At 39.1% G+C, this 15262-nt stretch overlaps 2 protein-coding genes across 2 annotated transcripts; one reads left to right on the forward strand and one right to left on the reverse strand.

Moving 5' to 3' along the window:
• Positions 1 to 268: 268 nt before the first annotated feature.
• wrnip1 (WRN helicase interacting protein 1) lies at positions 269 to 11125 on the forward strand. Its single transcript, XM_049598877.1, has 7 exons — positions 269 to 906; positions 3397 to 3591; positions 4633 to 4871; positions 6902 to 7116; positions 8469 to 8624; positions 10662 to 10741; positions 10833 to 11125. Exons 1-7 carry the CDS (start codon positions 277 to 279, stop codon positions 11112 to 11114), a joined length of 1797 nt encoding a protein of 598 aa, XP_049454834.1. The 5' UTR covers positions 269 to 276; the 3' UTR covers positions 11115 to 11125.
• A 385-nt stretch (positions 11126 to 11510) lies between these two features.
• LOC125902496 (chymotrypsin-like elastase family member 3B) lies at positions 11511 to 13104 on the reverse strand. The gene is made up of 7 exons (XM_049598879.1): positions 12943 to 13104; positions 12667 to 12838; positions 12461 to 12586; positions 12157 to 12293; positions 11911 to 12053; positions 11673 to 11825; positions 11511 to 11578 (listed from the first exon to the last, which is right to left on the reverse strand). Exons 1-7 carry the CDS (start codon positions 12980 to 12982, stop codon positions 11561 to 11563), a joined length of 789 nt encoding a protein of 262 aa, XP_049454836.1. The 5' UTR covers positions 12983 to 13104; the 3' UTR covers positions 11511 to 11560.
• Between the last annotated feature and the right edge of the window lie 2158 nt (positions 13105 to 15262).

Genomic DNA, 15262 nt, shown 5'->3' on the forward strand with positions numbered 1-15262 from the left:
AAAACATCAGTTAGAGAGGAAATATCCAGATGTCGGACTGTCCCATGCGCACTTGAACGCACACAGGCAGAACTGACAGGAAGTCGACTAAAAAGTTTAATTAAATAAATAAATATCTGAATAAACGTCATATTCAGCTATTAAAAGTATTAAGTCACATCTGGGAATCATAATTACGCAAAAATAAAACAAAATAAAATAAAATAAAATTAACGGTTAAAATAAAAACAGTGTTTGGTCACGTGATTAAGGGTCAAAAGTTTAGCGGGAATCAACATGGCGACCGACATGACAGCTACAGCACCGGAGGCGGTACAATGTCCCGTTTGTTTTAAAGACTTCAAGCCTGCCACGATTAACGGACACCTCGACGTGTGTCTGCTGAAAAGCGTCACCGACAGCAGCCCGTCGACGACACACGAGAGCGAACCTCCTCCGAAGAAGTCTCGCATTAGTGCGGAGGCTGAACCACCGAGCCCCGGTGTCAGCTCCTCCTCTGTGGCTGCTTCACCGTCATCCTCGATGTTTTCTCTGTTTCAGACCAACAAGAGTAAGGCTCCAGTTCAAACTGAGCGGAATGGGTCATTATTTAGTAAAAGCTCTGCTGTCAACAAGGGAGTTAAACGTAATTTGCTGCGCGAGGCAGAACCAGGACCAGCTGGTGCAGAGCATCTGAAGAGCCAACCCTCTGAGTTCAAAGGTCAGGATTTGAAGTCAACAAATGATTCATCACCACGTACATTGCTAACGACTAACAAGCCTCTGGCGGAGGCACTGAGACCAAACACACTGGAGGAATACTTTGGTCAGAATAAAGTTGTGGGCCAGCAAACACTCCTCCGGTCTCTTCTGGACTCCCAGGAAGTACCATCTCTGATCCTGTGGGGACCGCCGGGATGCGGAAAGGTGGGGCGGTGACGTCAAGCAGCCATGATCCATCATCACCTAACCCTCAATCACTTCCCTTAATTCCTTTACAGTCTGATTTACACGCACTGCATCATTTTAGCTCTCTCTCAAGCTTTGAAAAAGTTTCCTTGTCAAAATTACATCTACTCATTCTCTATATTAAAAAAGAAAAACAAAAATGTGAATGCAAACCACATGACACCACTAGAAAGTAAATTTTCAGTGCACTGTATGCTTGAATTGTCCAATGTCACACTTGTGTAAGCTCAGCTGTATGCTAGACAACGACTGATCTCCAAAATTTGATTTCACAAATCATGCTTATCTGTACAGGTCTTGGGCACAGAAAAATATCGCAAATGCATCATTCTGCAAAGTGAAGTTCAAACATCCAGTTAGAGTAACAATAAGCCGTGCAGTATTATTCAACTGTCATTCATCCAGCCAAATGCTTCCCAAACACATGCATATTTGCTAAAAAAAAAATTACTTGGCAAACAACTGGATACTTGGGGTGCGTTCCAAATTGCATACTTTTTTTACTTTTAGTATGCACTGCAGCTGATCTTATAAAGTACGTACTGTTGCATGCAGTATGCACACAATCGGCACACACAACTTCATCATATGGTTATGCCCTGAACTTCGACCCTCTTACTTGTATATCTGTTACCATGGAGATGAAACAAAATGCCTTTCACAGCTCTGATGTTATTTTGTAATTGGTATAACTGCATACATTGCAGATTCTAATGTATTATATTCACAATAGTAAAATTACATAAACTTTACATTTCTCTGTCATTGTTATTTAATACTTATGCCCTTTTGTTGTTGGTTATATTTATGATTATTTTATTAAATTAAACAATTGAATATTCCTATTATTACTAATCGATTGGTCATCAGTCACCTGAATGCACTGTCATCCGTCAGTGTGACATATCGTCCACTGTGCAGAGGATTGTGGGTCAGAAGAGCCAGAGAAGCATGCTGGCTTGTGTACTGCAAAATCAGACAAGATGTAGAAGAACATCCTGGTATTTTTGGCATACTGCATTTGACATACTATGTATTGGAACATGGTACATACATGGTATGGTAGTATGGATATTGGAGCACACAGTTTGATTATGCTGCACGGCACGCGTTGTGTGACGGTTTATAAACTAATGTTTTGATATGGTTTTGCTGCGAAATGTTTTTTACAATCAATCAAATAATTAATATGTTTGTTGTTTTCCTTGGACGCATGCAAGAAAACAAAATCCTCACGAATTTAAGGTAAAATAAGGCGTGACTAACTGATATACAAATGGTCATTTTGTTGGTGATGTATTCCATTAAGACATTCAACACCACTGCCAACAGGGCAGCAACAAAGATTATTTTTACAATCAATTAATCTGAATTATAAACTGATTACTTGGCCTGTAACTACAGATTATTTTTATCACTGGCTAATAGGCTGATTATTTTATCAGTTAATCACTAGGTGAAAATGTCAATCAGTTGCAACATAGATTGTTTTCAGTTTTTTTTTATTAATAGATTCATTGGTGAAAAAAGATTTCCGCACACTTGCATCTATGCAGTGTCTCACTTTATTTGTCAAGCTTTTGGCCTACTTGACCTTCATCAGAGCATACCAAAAAGTGAGACACTGCATAGATGCAAGTGTGCGGAAATCTTTTTTCACGTTTTTGGACTCATTGATGTTTTTCAGCTCCTTGCCAAGACTGAGCCGGGTTGAGCGGTAGCTATTCTGCATTAATAGATTCATTGTATAATCTATTACATGTAAGAAAGTAGATATTCATCATAATTTCCCATAGCACATGTTGACATCATAAAAGATGATGCTCCATCTAACAGGCCAAAAGCAAAAGATATTTTTATTTAAACTGAGAAAAAGGAGGCAGGAACCAATGAGTTATTGGCATTTTTTTTTTATAAATGTAGCAACAATAAGCAGTTCCTATATGCAGTAGTACCCACACTACAGTTTGTGCTAGTAGAGGTCGTGTACATTTGTGTTGCTCTTCCCTCTTTTGCACTTGATAAAGAGAGTTGAAACTTTTACAGCATGTTGAAAGAGTAAGTTATCCTCCGTCTACCAGGGTGGTACTTGCAACTGTTCTTTGTCAGATCTAAATACAGCATGTTAATGACTTCTTAGGTATGCCAAGCTACCGGGGTGGATTGTCGTACAGCAGCTCACCATACTTCGTCAACATGCTTTAATAACACTTTAACTCCCACTGTCAGGTGTCACAATTGAAAGGTTATTTTTGGAGCTTGTTATAAAAATTTACAGTGAGGACAGGAAGACAGGTGTATTATAAGACTTGATAAACTAAACGAGTGACTCAAAAACTGGAGATTAAAGATACTAAATGGGTGCTAATGATTTCTCCCATTTAGATTCCAAAAGGCATTGCATTTGTTTTGATCCGTTTAATTTATACGTGTCTTTTTGTCTTTCAGACCACTCTGGCTCACATTATTGCCAGCGCCTGTAAAAAGAAGGGAACGGCTCGCTTTGTGACACTTTCTGCCACCAGCGCACAAATCGCTGACGTCCGAGAGGTCATCAAGCAGGCACAGAATGAGCTGCGACTGTGCAAGAGGAAGACCATCTTGTTCATCGATGAAATTCACCGCTTCAACAAATCCCAGCAGGTGGAGTATTGAGCCAGAAACATGTCCTCTGATCTGTGTTTATATCAAAAGCTGCTGCTCTTAAATCCAGCCAGTATTTTTATTTTTCACTAATGCCTGTGTCAAATAGGTCAAAGTAGAGTTATCAACTTAGCTTTTCTTGGTTTATAGCAGAGAACAGCAGAATGACTCGTAAATATTAACAATAAGAGAGAAAGAAAGAAAGCTCAGCTGGTACTGGTGTATTGATACTAAGAAAAATGGGTATATTCAGAATCAATATGTATAGATAAACTGATATTTCTGACAACACAAGGTCCAAGGAATAGTATGGCATTTTGGGAAATAAGCCTATTTGCTTTCCTGCTCAGCACCAGATAATAAATTGATACCACTCTCCTATCTGTCAGTCACCTATGAAGCTACAACCAAGAGACGGTCACCTTATCTTAGCATATAGACGGAAAGCAAAGGGAAACTGCTAGCCTGGTTTTGTCCAGGTATATAAATACTGTTTACAACCTGTCTTAACTGTTCCATTATGAGAATGTGCTCACTCGAAATAAACACTCGGTCATCCTCTCTGAAACAATACCCATCAAATCCTTTGTTTGATTCTTAGAAAACACGTGTTACTGTTAGTGAGTCAGTAGAAGAAGAAATAGAATCTATCTTGCTTGATTAAGAGTTTCTAAGAAGATGGATAAGTAGCACAGGTAGCAGTTGTTTTTAAGTTGTATCATTGTAACTTATTTGCAGAATTTAAATAGGCTAGGTTTGATGTTGAGCCCCTTTGTTCACTTAATTTGGCAACATACAGTAGCTCGTTCAGGGCTCTGCTTGCTTCTTTTTCTTTAACCTTGGAAACTGCTGAGTGTAGAAAACAATCTTTAGACTTTGTGTAGTCTTCTGCTACATGACAGTAATCCCTGTGTTACCCAGCTCAGTCATTAGTAGTCAAATAAATACTTACTCTTAATGTCTCGTCATTTCAGACAGTCACTTTTTTCCTCCCATGTTTCCTCTCCTTTGCCCTCTCTCAATACATGGGCGCATCTGCAGGACACATTCCTTCCTCACGTGGAGTGCGGGACGGTGACTCTGATCGGGGCGACCACAGAGAATCCGTCCTTCCAGGTGAATTCTGCCCTGCTGAGCAGATGCAGGGTGCTGGTTCTGGAGAAGCTCTCTGTGGAGGCGATGGGCTCGATCCTGGACAGGGCCTTGGCCACACTTCAGATCAGAGTCCTGGGACAAGATCTGGCAAATTCTAAAGATGGAAACCAGTCAGATGGATATGAGTAAGTGTGCCTCTGCTGACTGATCTCTCAGTGTCACACAACATCGCCAAGTATCACCAGACCACTCAAAATCCTTTGGTTGAGTGGGATGCCTGTTGTCTTCTTCTGTTTTGGCTTAGTGGGTCCAGTTAGATAATAAATGGGAGGGGTGTACAAGTAGCTGCTGGAGCCACAGCAATCCACTCAGCTCTGATCTTGTCTGATATGTTGACAGAAAAGAATCTGCATATGAGTTGTAGACAATAAGACAGCTGTTAACTGCTGGCTGCGGACGGTATGTGATGATGATGGACTCCAGACTGGTCAGAGTTTTGTTTGTTTTGGATGCACTGAAACGTGGGCCTGTAAGATGCTGCGAGATTAAAGAGTTAGCCAGCTAACTTGGGCTTTAAACCAGAATATCCGGGATAAATCTCCATGGTAACCTATGTTACACAGCTCAGAATACAATTACACTCAGTTACCAGTTTATTAGGTACAGCTAGCTTGAACTAATGCTAATGCAAGAGTCCTGCAATAAATCCTACCTTCATGAAGGTTATAATGTTTCTGTTGAAGCTGTTATCAAGAGGTGGCTACTAAACTCATCTCATCATTATGAAGGCTGTAGTTTGTGTTGGTGCTGAAGTGTATTACTGTACACTAGCGGCTGTTGTCCACATGATTTATCAGTTAGGAGTGTAACAATACATTGATCTCAATTGATATATTGATTCAGTTATCACTTATTCAAAGCAACATCAACACAATTTGTAATCTTTAAGATATGCCTTTATTTTGAAATGCCCATGGCCCATCTGTGTCACCATTAGCACACTTCTTTCTTAACATTTAAAGAGTGCTAATGGCCTTGTACCAGATAGACAGCGGCAAGCAGTCAAGAAAATGACAACAAGAATATCACCTGATACCATTTCATATCAGTTTCATGCCCCTGAATTGAATTTAATCAAATATAAAACATATTGGGGCAGACTTTGTGATATCAGCAAATATCATATTGTTCAAAAATCAATATAGGAATATCGCATCAAGCCGAAACGTGGGATTCAACCCCTATTATTAGTGAGAGCAGATAACACAAAGACCTCTGTATAACCCAACAGAAATACTGGCAACTGAATGTATATTATTCCAACATATTTTTAGATTTGATAGCTCTGTTGTACTCAGGATTTCTGGTCACCTTTCTGGGTATGTTGATTATTTTTCTCAGTTGATTACGCAAGTGTTTGGTCTATAAAATGTCAGAAAATGGTGTTTAAAAAAAAATGTCAATCATTGTTTCCTAAAGCCCAAGATGACGACTTCAAATGTCTTTTTTTGTTCACAACCCAAGAATATTCAGTTTACTGTCATAGAGGAGCAAAGAAACCAGAAAATATTCAGATTCAGGAAGCTGTAATCAGAGAATTTTCCCTTTTTCTTTTTTCCTAAAAAATGACTCAACGCAATTAATTCATTATTAAGTTGGTTGGTGATTATTAAATAAGAAAAATAATTGACAGCTAATTGATTAATTGTTGCAGCTCCACCTTTTGCCTAAATACTAATAGTGTTTTTTTATGCCTCAGCTTCATCAAAAGCATGCAAACACAAGCCGGTAATTCTAGTTTGTTGTTTTTTGTGTGTGTTTTGTTATTGTTTCTCCTTCAGTTTTTGCTGTACGTGGAAAAAAGGTTATCGCTGGGCAGTTATCATAGCAGTCTGAAGGTTGTTGAAGTGCTAGCATTAAGGAAGACACCGGAGTTATTAATGATGCTTTGCTTCCTGTGAATACTTGAGGAGAGCTGCCTATGGCTCAAATGTTGTCGCCATTTGAGGCGCTCGGGGTTCTAAGGAGGTAAAAACAGTGGCGCCCTCGAGAGCTTGTCGACAAGGACAGTTTGAGATGACGGTGACAAGAGGTCTTGGGCAAGGACATCTGATGTAATTATCTGATATGGAATATATTTATGTCTTACTTCCTTACAAAAAAGGACGAGTTTTAAAGTAATGTCACTGATACCGTATATCTGTTGTTTTCTCAGGCCAAAGATTTTCATTGAACAAAAAGCTCTGGACACCATCGCCTACCTTTGTGATGGTGACGCGAGAGTGGGACTCAACAGTCTACAGCTGGCTGTTCAGGCCCAGCTGAGTTTGGCGCAGCCATCAGGACAAGATGGTTCTCAGGAAATACTGGTGAAGGAGGAGCATATCAAGGAAGGTCTTCAGAGGTCCCATATTCTCTATGATAAAGCCGGTAAGCCCAGATAGTTTTTTAGTAACCGAAGGTTGCCTGTGTGAACCACTATGATCTGAGAGCTGCGGTGGGCAAATTCAGTGCACTTTAGATTTACCAAAGTAACTTAGAGTTGTTGGTTCCTGATTACCAGCTTATTCTGTAATACACAAGTTATAAATATTCATTTTGTTCCAACTTGATGGTGAAATTTTGGCTACGGCAGTAGTTTAAAAACAGTTTTTTGTTTGTTTGTTTTTTTGTTGTTGTTGTTTTGTTAATTTGGGTAATTAATGTTCATCTCCATTTTACTATGACTTTCACAAGGTTTTTATTTTAAAATGTGCAAATTTTATGGCCGACTGGAGCATAGGCTTGTTGTGAAACTGTGAAACTGTAAGTTGGAAGATGTGTTCCAGATTAAAGGACATACTGTATGTCTAATTTTGAGACACTGACAAAAGAGTTATGCAACAGTACAGCAGGCCCTGGACAAAAATGGTTTCAACAGAATCAAGAAAAGTGTTTTAGGATTATTAAAGGGGGTGTGTCACGCAGTTCACAAAGGTATTTCTGCACATTAACATAGTGCAACATCTTTGAATCCTCTCAACATTTTCAGTAAAACACCTGCCGCCAGTATCTTTACTTTAAATAACATCTTAGTAGCTCGAGGTTTTAGGCTTAATAGTCCCGTTATATTACTTTCCAGAAGCTGTGATCACTGTCCTGTCATGGGGCTTCCACATGAAATGCACTGAATAATAAGAGATAAAAGAGAAACCTCAACCATGCGTGTAACCTGGGGGTGTTTATAGCCATGCTCACGGTTGCTTAGGAGTTCCACGTGTTACACAGTACACACATTTAAGCAGAGCCCCAGTGTGCTTACAAAGTTGTATATAAAATTATGACTCTGCTTGAACTGGTATGCTGTAAATCCATAAAACTAAAAGGTAATTGTATTAGCTACGTAATGTATTAAATCAATGTTTATTTATTGTTTCTCCTAGTTACAATATCTACATACTGTAGTCTCAGTCACTCCAAACATTCACCCACCCTGCCCCTCTCCCACTCACTCTTTCATCCTCGGCCCATCCACGGTGTCCTGTTACATAACACATCAGCTGTCCCAGAAGATTGAGATTTACTGTTCCTCTTCTTCACAGGGTGATGAAACTGTGTCTCAGCTTGACTAATCATCTTAATTACCCTTCAGTGCCCTTGGTTATGGCTTTATACAGTCTGATCAGTCTTCATTTTTCTGTTCCTTTGTGTTTGTTTCTTCCGACCTTCATGAAAGCTACAGAAAGATGCTTCTTTTTTTCTTGCCACATGTTTAAATGTGTTTGTGTGTGTGTCACTAAAAGGTGAAGAGCATTTCAACTGTATCTCAGCGCTCCATAAGTCTATGAGAGGCTCCGATGAGAATGCGTCTCTCTACTGGCTGGGCCGCATGCTGGAGGGCGGTGAGGATCCTCTCTATGTGGCTCGCAGAATGGTTCGCTTTGCCAGCGAGGATGTTGGTGAGTGAAATGATCCATTATATCATCTCGACTTATATTTAGCTACAAGCTTTAGATGATGTTGTACTGATTGTGTGTGTAGCTCTGCACAGTTGTGCCCTTGCTAACATTATTCAGATGGTAGCTTCACTTAAGCCAGAATGAAGACTGTCTTCTTCAAACAGGGGCCTCATAACTGTTCCTAAACCCCAGCTCATAACTAAAGGTTGCATAACTTATTTTTAAGTCAAAGTCTTTTGTGACTGATTTCTTAACTCTCTTAAATTCAGTTTAGTAAATTCACTGTTCCAAAGTTAATCTTCTATTACTTTTATTAGTTGTTTATCATTCTTATTAAGCTTTTATTGTACTCAGTACAACTTATTGCAACAGTTTTTAAAGGGGACCTATTATGCTCATTTTCACGTTCATACTTGTATTTTGGGCTTCTACTAGAACATGTTTACATGCTTTAATGTTCAAAAACACTTTTTATTTTTCTCACACTGTCTGTGCTGGAACACCTGATTCACCCTTTGTCTGACACATTACATTTTAGCACCTGTCTCTCAAAAAAGTGCTCTAATTGGTCAGCATTTCCAGGTCTTTTGTATCTCAGCATCTCTGTCTTTGTAGCCAGGGGAATGACCGTGACGGAGAATAGTGGCACAAAAATCAACAATAAAAGCTTTGAAACACAACGTGAAATGTTCCAGGAGGAATATGATCTGAAATGGGGGCAAAAATAACAACATTGGCATCCCTGACATCAGCATATAACTTCATGTAGCAGTGCAGGCTATGTAATGTTAATACTTGTAGTGGTGTGTCTGGAGCAATTGACCGTGTAAAGAAATCCATCACCCAGTGACATCATACTGTAGCCAAGGAAACAGTTGGAAACACAGTATAGGTTTTTGCTCACAGAGATTACTTCTAAACTGCTTTTACCTCATTATTTGAAACTTTGGCCACATTTAATTTGAGCATCCAACATATAAGACACAAAGTTCAGAAAAGCATAATAGGTCCCATTTAACATTGTTTTGAAAAGTAAAAATAAAGTAGCTAGTATGGGGGTATTTTTGTGTCTTTTTGTTGCAATCATATAAAACTGTTTTGAGAGCATATTTCTTGAACTGCAATCAATAAAAACATGTTATCATTTTGCTTATAAATCAGTCCTCTTTGCTTGCAAGTTAAAAACTGTTGCTTGCAGATCAGTCCTCTTTGCTTGTGAGTTAAAGTTTTGCTTGCAAGTGCAACTGCACTTAATGGGTGGGGCCTACACTGATGGATAAGAGAAGAGTTTCTATTGGTGGGTTTGACGTGGCTCCAGAGCGGGCTACACCCACGATTCCCTCTTTCCCACTGGAAACACTCGACAGTCAGCATTACTGCTACACCCCAGGGCATCGACGGTACTGACCGTTATGCCGTCGAATAGTTCTGCCCTGGCTAAACAAAAGCAATCTACACGCAGCAGTTCAAATAAAACATTCTTGCTATTATTAGTTATGTTTAAACGTACCTGCTCATTGATTTTTGCCACAGCTCCTGCACTGAATTCCCCGTGAGCTACAGAACTCCCATGTTGCTTTGCAAGCTGTCATTCTGATCGAGACTGGCCAATAGAGATGTGTCTCACAGCTTTCAGTTTAGGCCCCGCCCACCAGGTTCAACTTTTTACTTGCAAATGAAAAAAATGACTCACAAAGAAATCTTTTGGATTTGCATTTTTTTTAATCAATCATTTTTTACTTGCAATATTGATACTTTTGCTCTCAAATCTTTTTTTTTTTTGATTGCACAACTGAACCGTACTGTTTCACTTTCTTTACATAGCTTGGTGAACCTGTACACTTTAAATATTTTCTGACTGGCCAATTGCTTATTGAAATGTGTGAAACACCGCATGGAAATAGGTTGTACTATTTTATTACAGGAAAGAAAATTTGGACTCAGCTGAAATGTTTACAGAGAAGTATTGAGAAGGAAAATGTGTCTTTTAATGCAGTCTGACTGGACAGCCTCCGTCTCTTGTCCCATGTCTCTCAGGAATGGCAGACCCGTCCGCTCTTCCTCAGGCTGTGTCAGCCTTCCAAGCCTGTCACTTCATCGGGATGCCTGAATGTGAGGTAGGCTCGTCTGACCAATCAGTGATAGTTTTGAGTCATGTCAACTTGATTTTCAGTCAGTCTTATAATAGTCATATCCCGGTGTCAACAGGTGATCTTGGCTCAGTGTGCAATCTATCTGGCACGAGCACCCAAATCTGTGGATGTCTACAAAGCCTATGCTAATGTCAAAGTCTGTTTGAGGAGCCACAAAGGCCCTCTGCCTCCCGTCCCCCTGCACCTCCGCAACGCCCCCACCAGGCTGATGAAACAACTAGGCTACGCTAAGGGCTACAAATACAACCCAGCTTTCAGTGGCACTGTAGAGCAGGAGTACTTACCTGACGAGCTGCAGGGGATCAACTTCTTCACCTGGATGCCCTCTGACCCGTGAGGATCTGATGCAATGACTGACACAGCCTGCGGTAACAGGTTAAAAGCCAAAGCTGCTGAATGGAAACAATCTTATCAAATGATCAGCTGGTGGGATATAATCTAACTTTTACACGGCTGCTGATGTTAACTCAAAGTGACAGCTAGTACGTTTACATGTCTTTTCATTAACTAATGATTGGTAATGGTCAAAGAAGAATTAAGCCCTTAATCTGTTCAAATAAATAACAGTTACATACAGTAAATATACACAACCTTAATCAGATGTTCAGTACATTAAATACGTATATGTTGGTGTGTTTAAACTGATTAAAATGTTTGTTTCTTTATGTCATGAATGCTATGTATTTTTTTTATAATCTGTATATATTTTGATAAAATACAAGACAAATATAATGTCATTATACAGTTTATTGTCCAGTCACTTCTTTGGTCGTGGGGACTTCTTCAGTTTTTGGCCATTGTCTGAAAGGAAATAACACAAAATTAAGGTTGTATATTTCATGAATAGCCTGTATATGTTATATGGTTGCTTAATGCCATTTGTGTCTTCCCTCACCTCACTGATCCAGGGTATGAAAGTGGCCACACGGGTGAACATAGTGGGTTTCTTTGGAGTATTGCAGCCCTTTCCGTGCACAAAACTGGTCACTCCTTGCACATACCACTTACCATCTCTTCCCTCACAGTTGAGAGGGCCTCCAGAGTCACCCTGGAAGGTAATGACAGATATTAGAGCAACAGACAATGGTGGTGTTGTTTAACACAAAGCATGGAGTTGTGTGCTTGTTTCTCACGTGGCAGGCTGACTTGCTTTCTCCTCCTGCACAGACCATAGTTGTCTTTGCTGAGCTGCCCCACCAGTCACTTTGACTGCAGACAGTGTGATCCACCACAGGGAGTAGGGCCTGCTGGAGTGTAGTCGCCCGAGGACCACCGGCTACAGAGAAAATTATAGCACATGGGCATTTTAATAATATCTGAAATATATTTGATTTTTAAATATTGAGCTGGGTGTTAACAGATTTGGCAGCAGGCCTTACAGGAGAGACGACCCCAGCCTGTGACATAGCAGGGCTGGTTGTGGGCGAGAGTGGCACCATGCTGTGGCAGGCAAGCCGGCTGGACCTTGTCATTGATAACAGCACTCTTCTCCAGCTTCAGCAGGGCAATGTCATTCCTACATAACAGGAGGAAACACAAAGCATTGAACATATCAATAGCTATATTTTTAAATTGCCCAGAGTCTGTTTAATGATGTTGAGTGCCTGTTTTTTCAACAGTAATCATTTAGAACTCTCAGGGCTTTTTCCAAGGACATATTTACTGATGTAAATGATAACGTACCCACAAGACACACAGTTGTCATTCCATTTGGGATGGATGAACATTTTCGCCACCATAATGGACTGTTCAGGTCCCTCCTCCTTGTTCATGTCATGCTCAGCAAGAACCACCCTGTATGTGTGGAATCTGGATAGGAAGTTTTTAAAGTAAATATCTGAAAACAATTGTTAATCTGATATAAATGCCACAAATAAATTTCTCCTCACGTGATGCAGTGTGCAGCAGTCAAGACCCAGTCAGGAGCAATAAGAGTTCCACCACAAGTGGGGAAGAATGACTCCAGAGAAACCTGCCATGGCCAGCTGTATGGACGGGCTTCTTCCCCATTCACCACGCGGCCGGTGTTGGGCTTGTAGCTGGGTACACCACACCCAGACACTTAAACACAGGGAGAGACAGAAACAGTGAGATTGCTTTACTCACCTCATGTATTAACTTTATCTCCAACTCTAACAGTAAATGGATACGTTTTATTAACTCACCCGTTGTAACAAGCAGGAGGAGCACAAGTACCAGTTCCATCTCTTATTTGTCCAAAAGAACTGGTTTATCATGCAGAGGTATTTATGGGCAGCAGTCCAGACGACACCAGACGCAGCCTGGGAGTTTTTCTCATGTTTTCCAGGTGTGAGCCAACATATAAGTCAGATAACTGCTGAAAATCAGACTGTATACAGTATGTACACAACTGAGACATCCAAATAACGCACACACTGAAAGCTGGCAACAATCCTAGGGTCCCACAGTTGTTGAGGCCTCATCAAAATGTAAGATTATTTTACGCAACAAGAGTTAGTGTTTAATTCTTACACAGAGCCCAGAAAGTATAACTATATGCTTCTACTTCTACATTTTACCAGATTTTTAGGATGGAGGGACTACATAATCTGTTAAGAGAGAATATGTCAAATAAATGAGCAATTTAAGGGGCTTAGTAAATGATGGCTTAGGCAATTTGGTTTCACTGATGGACCATTCACAGGATCTCTGGATCTCAGGGGTAAAATTTAAGACCTTAATAAATGTATGTATGCAGTGTAAAACAAAATAATAATAATAATAATAACTCAAAGACTGACAAATATTCCAAATGACCATGTAAATAAAAGGAAATGTTCTATACCCTCTGAAACCCACTTAACTTTTAAGTTAAAGGCTTTTGAAATACATGTTTTTAAGGGGTTTGAGTTTTGCTCTTGAATAGTTGATAAATGTATTAATAAAGATTCAATAAAACCATAAATTGATAATTTAGGAATTATATAAATATCCAAAATGCACATGTAAATTAAGGGAAGTATCATACCCCTTAAACCCACTACTTAACTTGCTCAGTAACAGCTTTTGAAGTGAAGCTGTTTTTAAGGGGGTTTGATTTTGACATTTTTGAGCCTCTTTAATTATTAATAAAACTGTGAACTGCTCATTAAGGGATTTGTCAGATATTTAAAATTAATGTGAAAATTGAATTTCCCCTCAGAGGGATTAATAAAGTATATAAAATTAAATTTTAAAAAATTAATTCAATTATAGCTGCTGCGCAGCGATGGGTCGAGAGTACTCTTGGATGGGTCGGGTCCGGGCATTTTTAGGCAATTCTGAGCAACCTCTGGAACCTAAGACGGTCATCTACCGCTCTGAGCTAATTGGCAAGTAGCAACTCAACAGTGGCTTCACAAGCTGAATAAGCCATTCACTGTTGTGTAGGAAAACAGCCATCCGTGCATGGAAAGGCAGATTTGAAACCACTATAAAAAAAATCAGTTATTAAGACAGAAATCTGAAAATACACATATTGCATCTCGACAGCATGGAGATGTTGGTAATTTGTTTGTAACAATGATTGATTTGCTCCATATGTGAAAAACTGATGTTTAAAATTGCCATTTTTACGTTGACTCCAATTGTTCACATTAGAGCAAAATTTAAAATGCTGTCAAAAACTCAGTTTTTGAGATAAAATTCTGAAATTTGCCACACATCATCTACCATGACTCTAGAATTTTGTCATTTTTTTCATGAACATTGAAGATTCATTTAGCAAGAATTTGCATGTGTATGTTTACAGTACCGTTTACAGTCAAACATTTTGATGCACTGTAGGTTCAATTTTTGATAAATCAAAAATCTGAGAAACATAGTTTAATTGAGCAAAAATTGTGGGAGGAGATAAGTTTAAGAAGTTTTACAGTTTTTGAAAAAAAAAACAGAGTGATGAACTTCATAATTTTTAATAGGTTTAAATGTACAAAAGTTTCTTCAGTATTGGGGCTACAGTTTGATGAAAGTTGTGAAGTTGTAGCACGTATGGTTGATTTGTTATGAATTTTCAAAGTTTTGAACTTTAGACGCTTGCTGTAGCGCCACCATCAGGACTATTGGCTTGAGTTTACAGCTGAGGATATCTGGCATGAGACTGGACCTTTGTGCAAAGTTTGGTGAGTTTTCACCCATGGGAAGTATGATTTCCTCGGAAGAAAGAAGAGAGAAGAATACCTAGGATTACAATAGTGTCCTGGACCCTAATTAAAGGAAAGTCACGCAACACTTTAAATCTATTAAACTTAAATTAAGGACTTCCGTTTTAAGGCCGTTTAAGAACTAAATGAATATATAGCAGCTTTTAAAAAGCATTAATTGATGATTAAGGAACCGGATAAATATTCCATATGATTGTAAATTAAGGGGAAAGTTATGTACCCCTCGAAAAATACTTGGCATTTCGAAATCCTTATTTATTTTAAATTTTATTTTATTTTATTTGTAATATTTATATATTTATTTTTCAATGGTTGGACATAT

This window comes from Epinephelus fuscoguttatus, linkage group LG15 (genome assembly GCF_011397635.1).
Source record: "Epinephelus fuscoguttatus linkage group LG15, E.fuscoguttatus.final_Chr_v1".
Taxonomy (NCBI): domain Eukaryota; kingdom Metazoa; phylum Chordata; class Actinopteri; order Perciformes; family Serranidae; genus Epinephelus; species Epinephelus fuscoguttatus.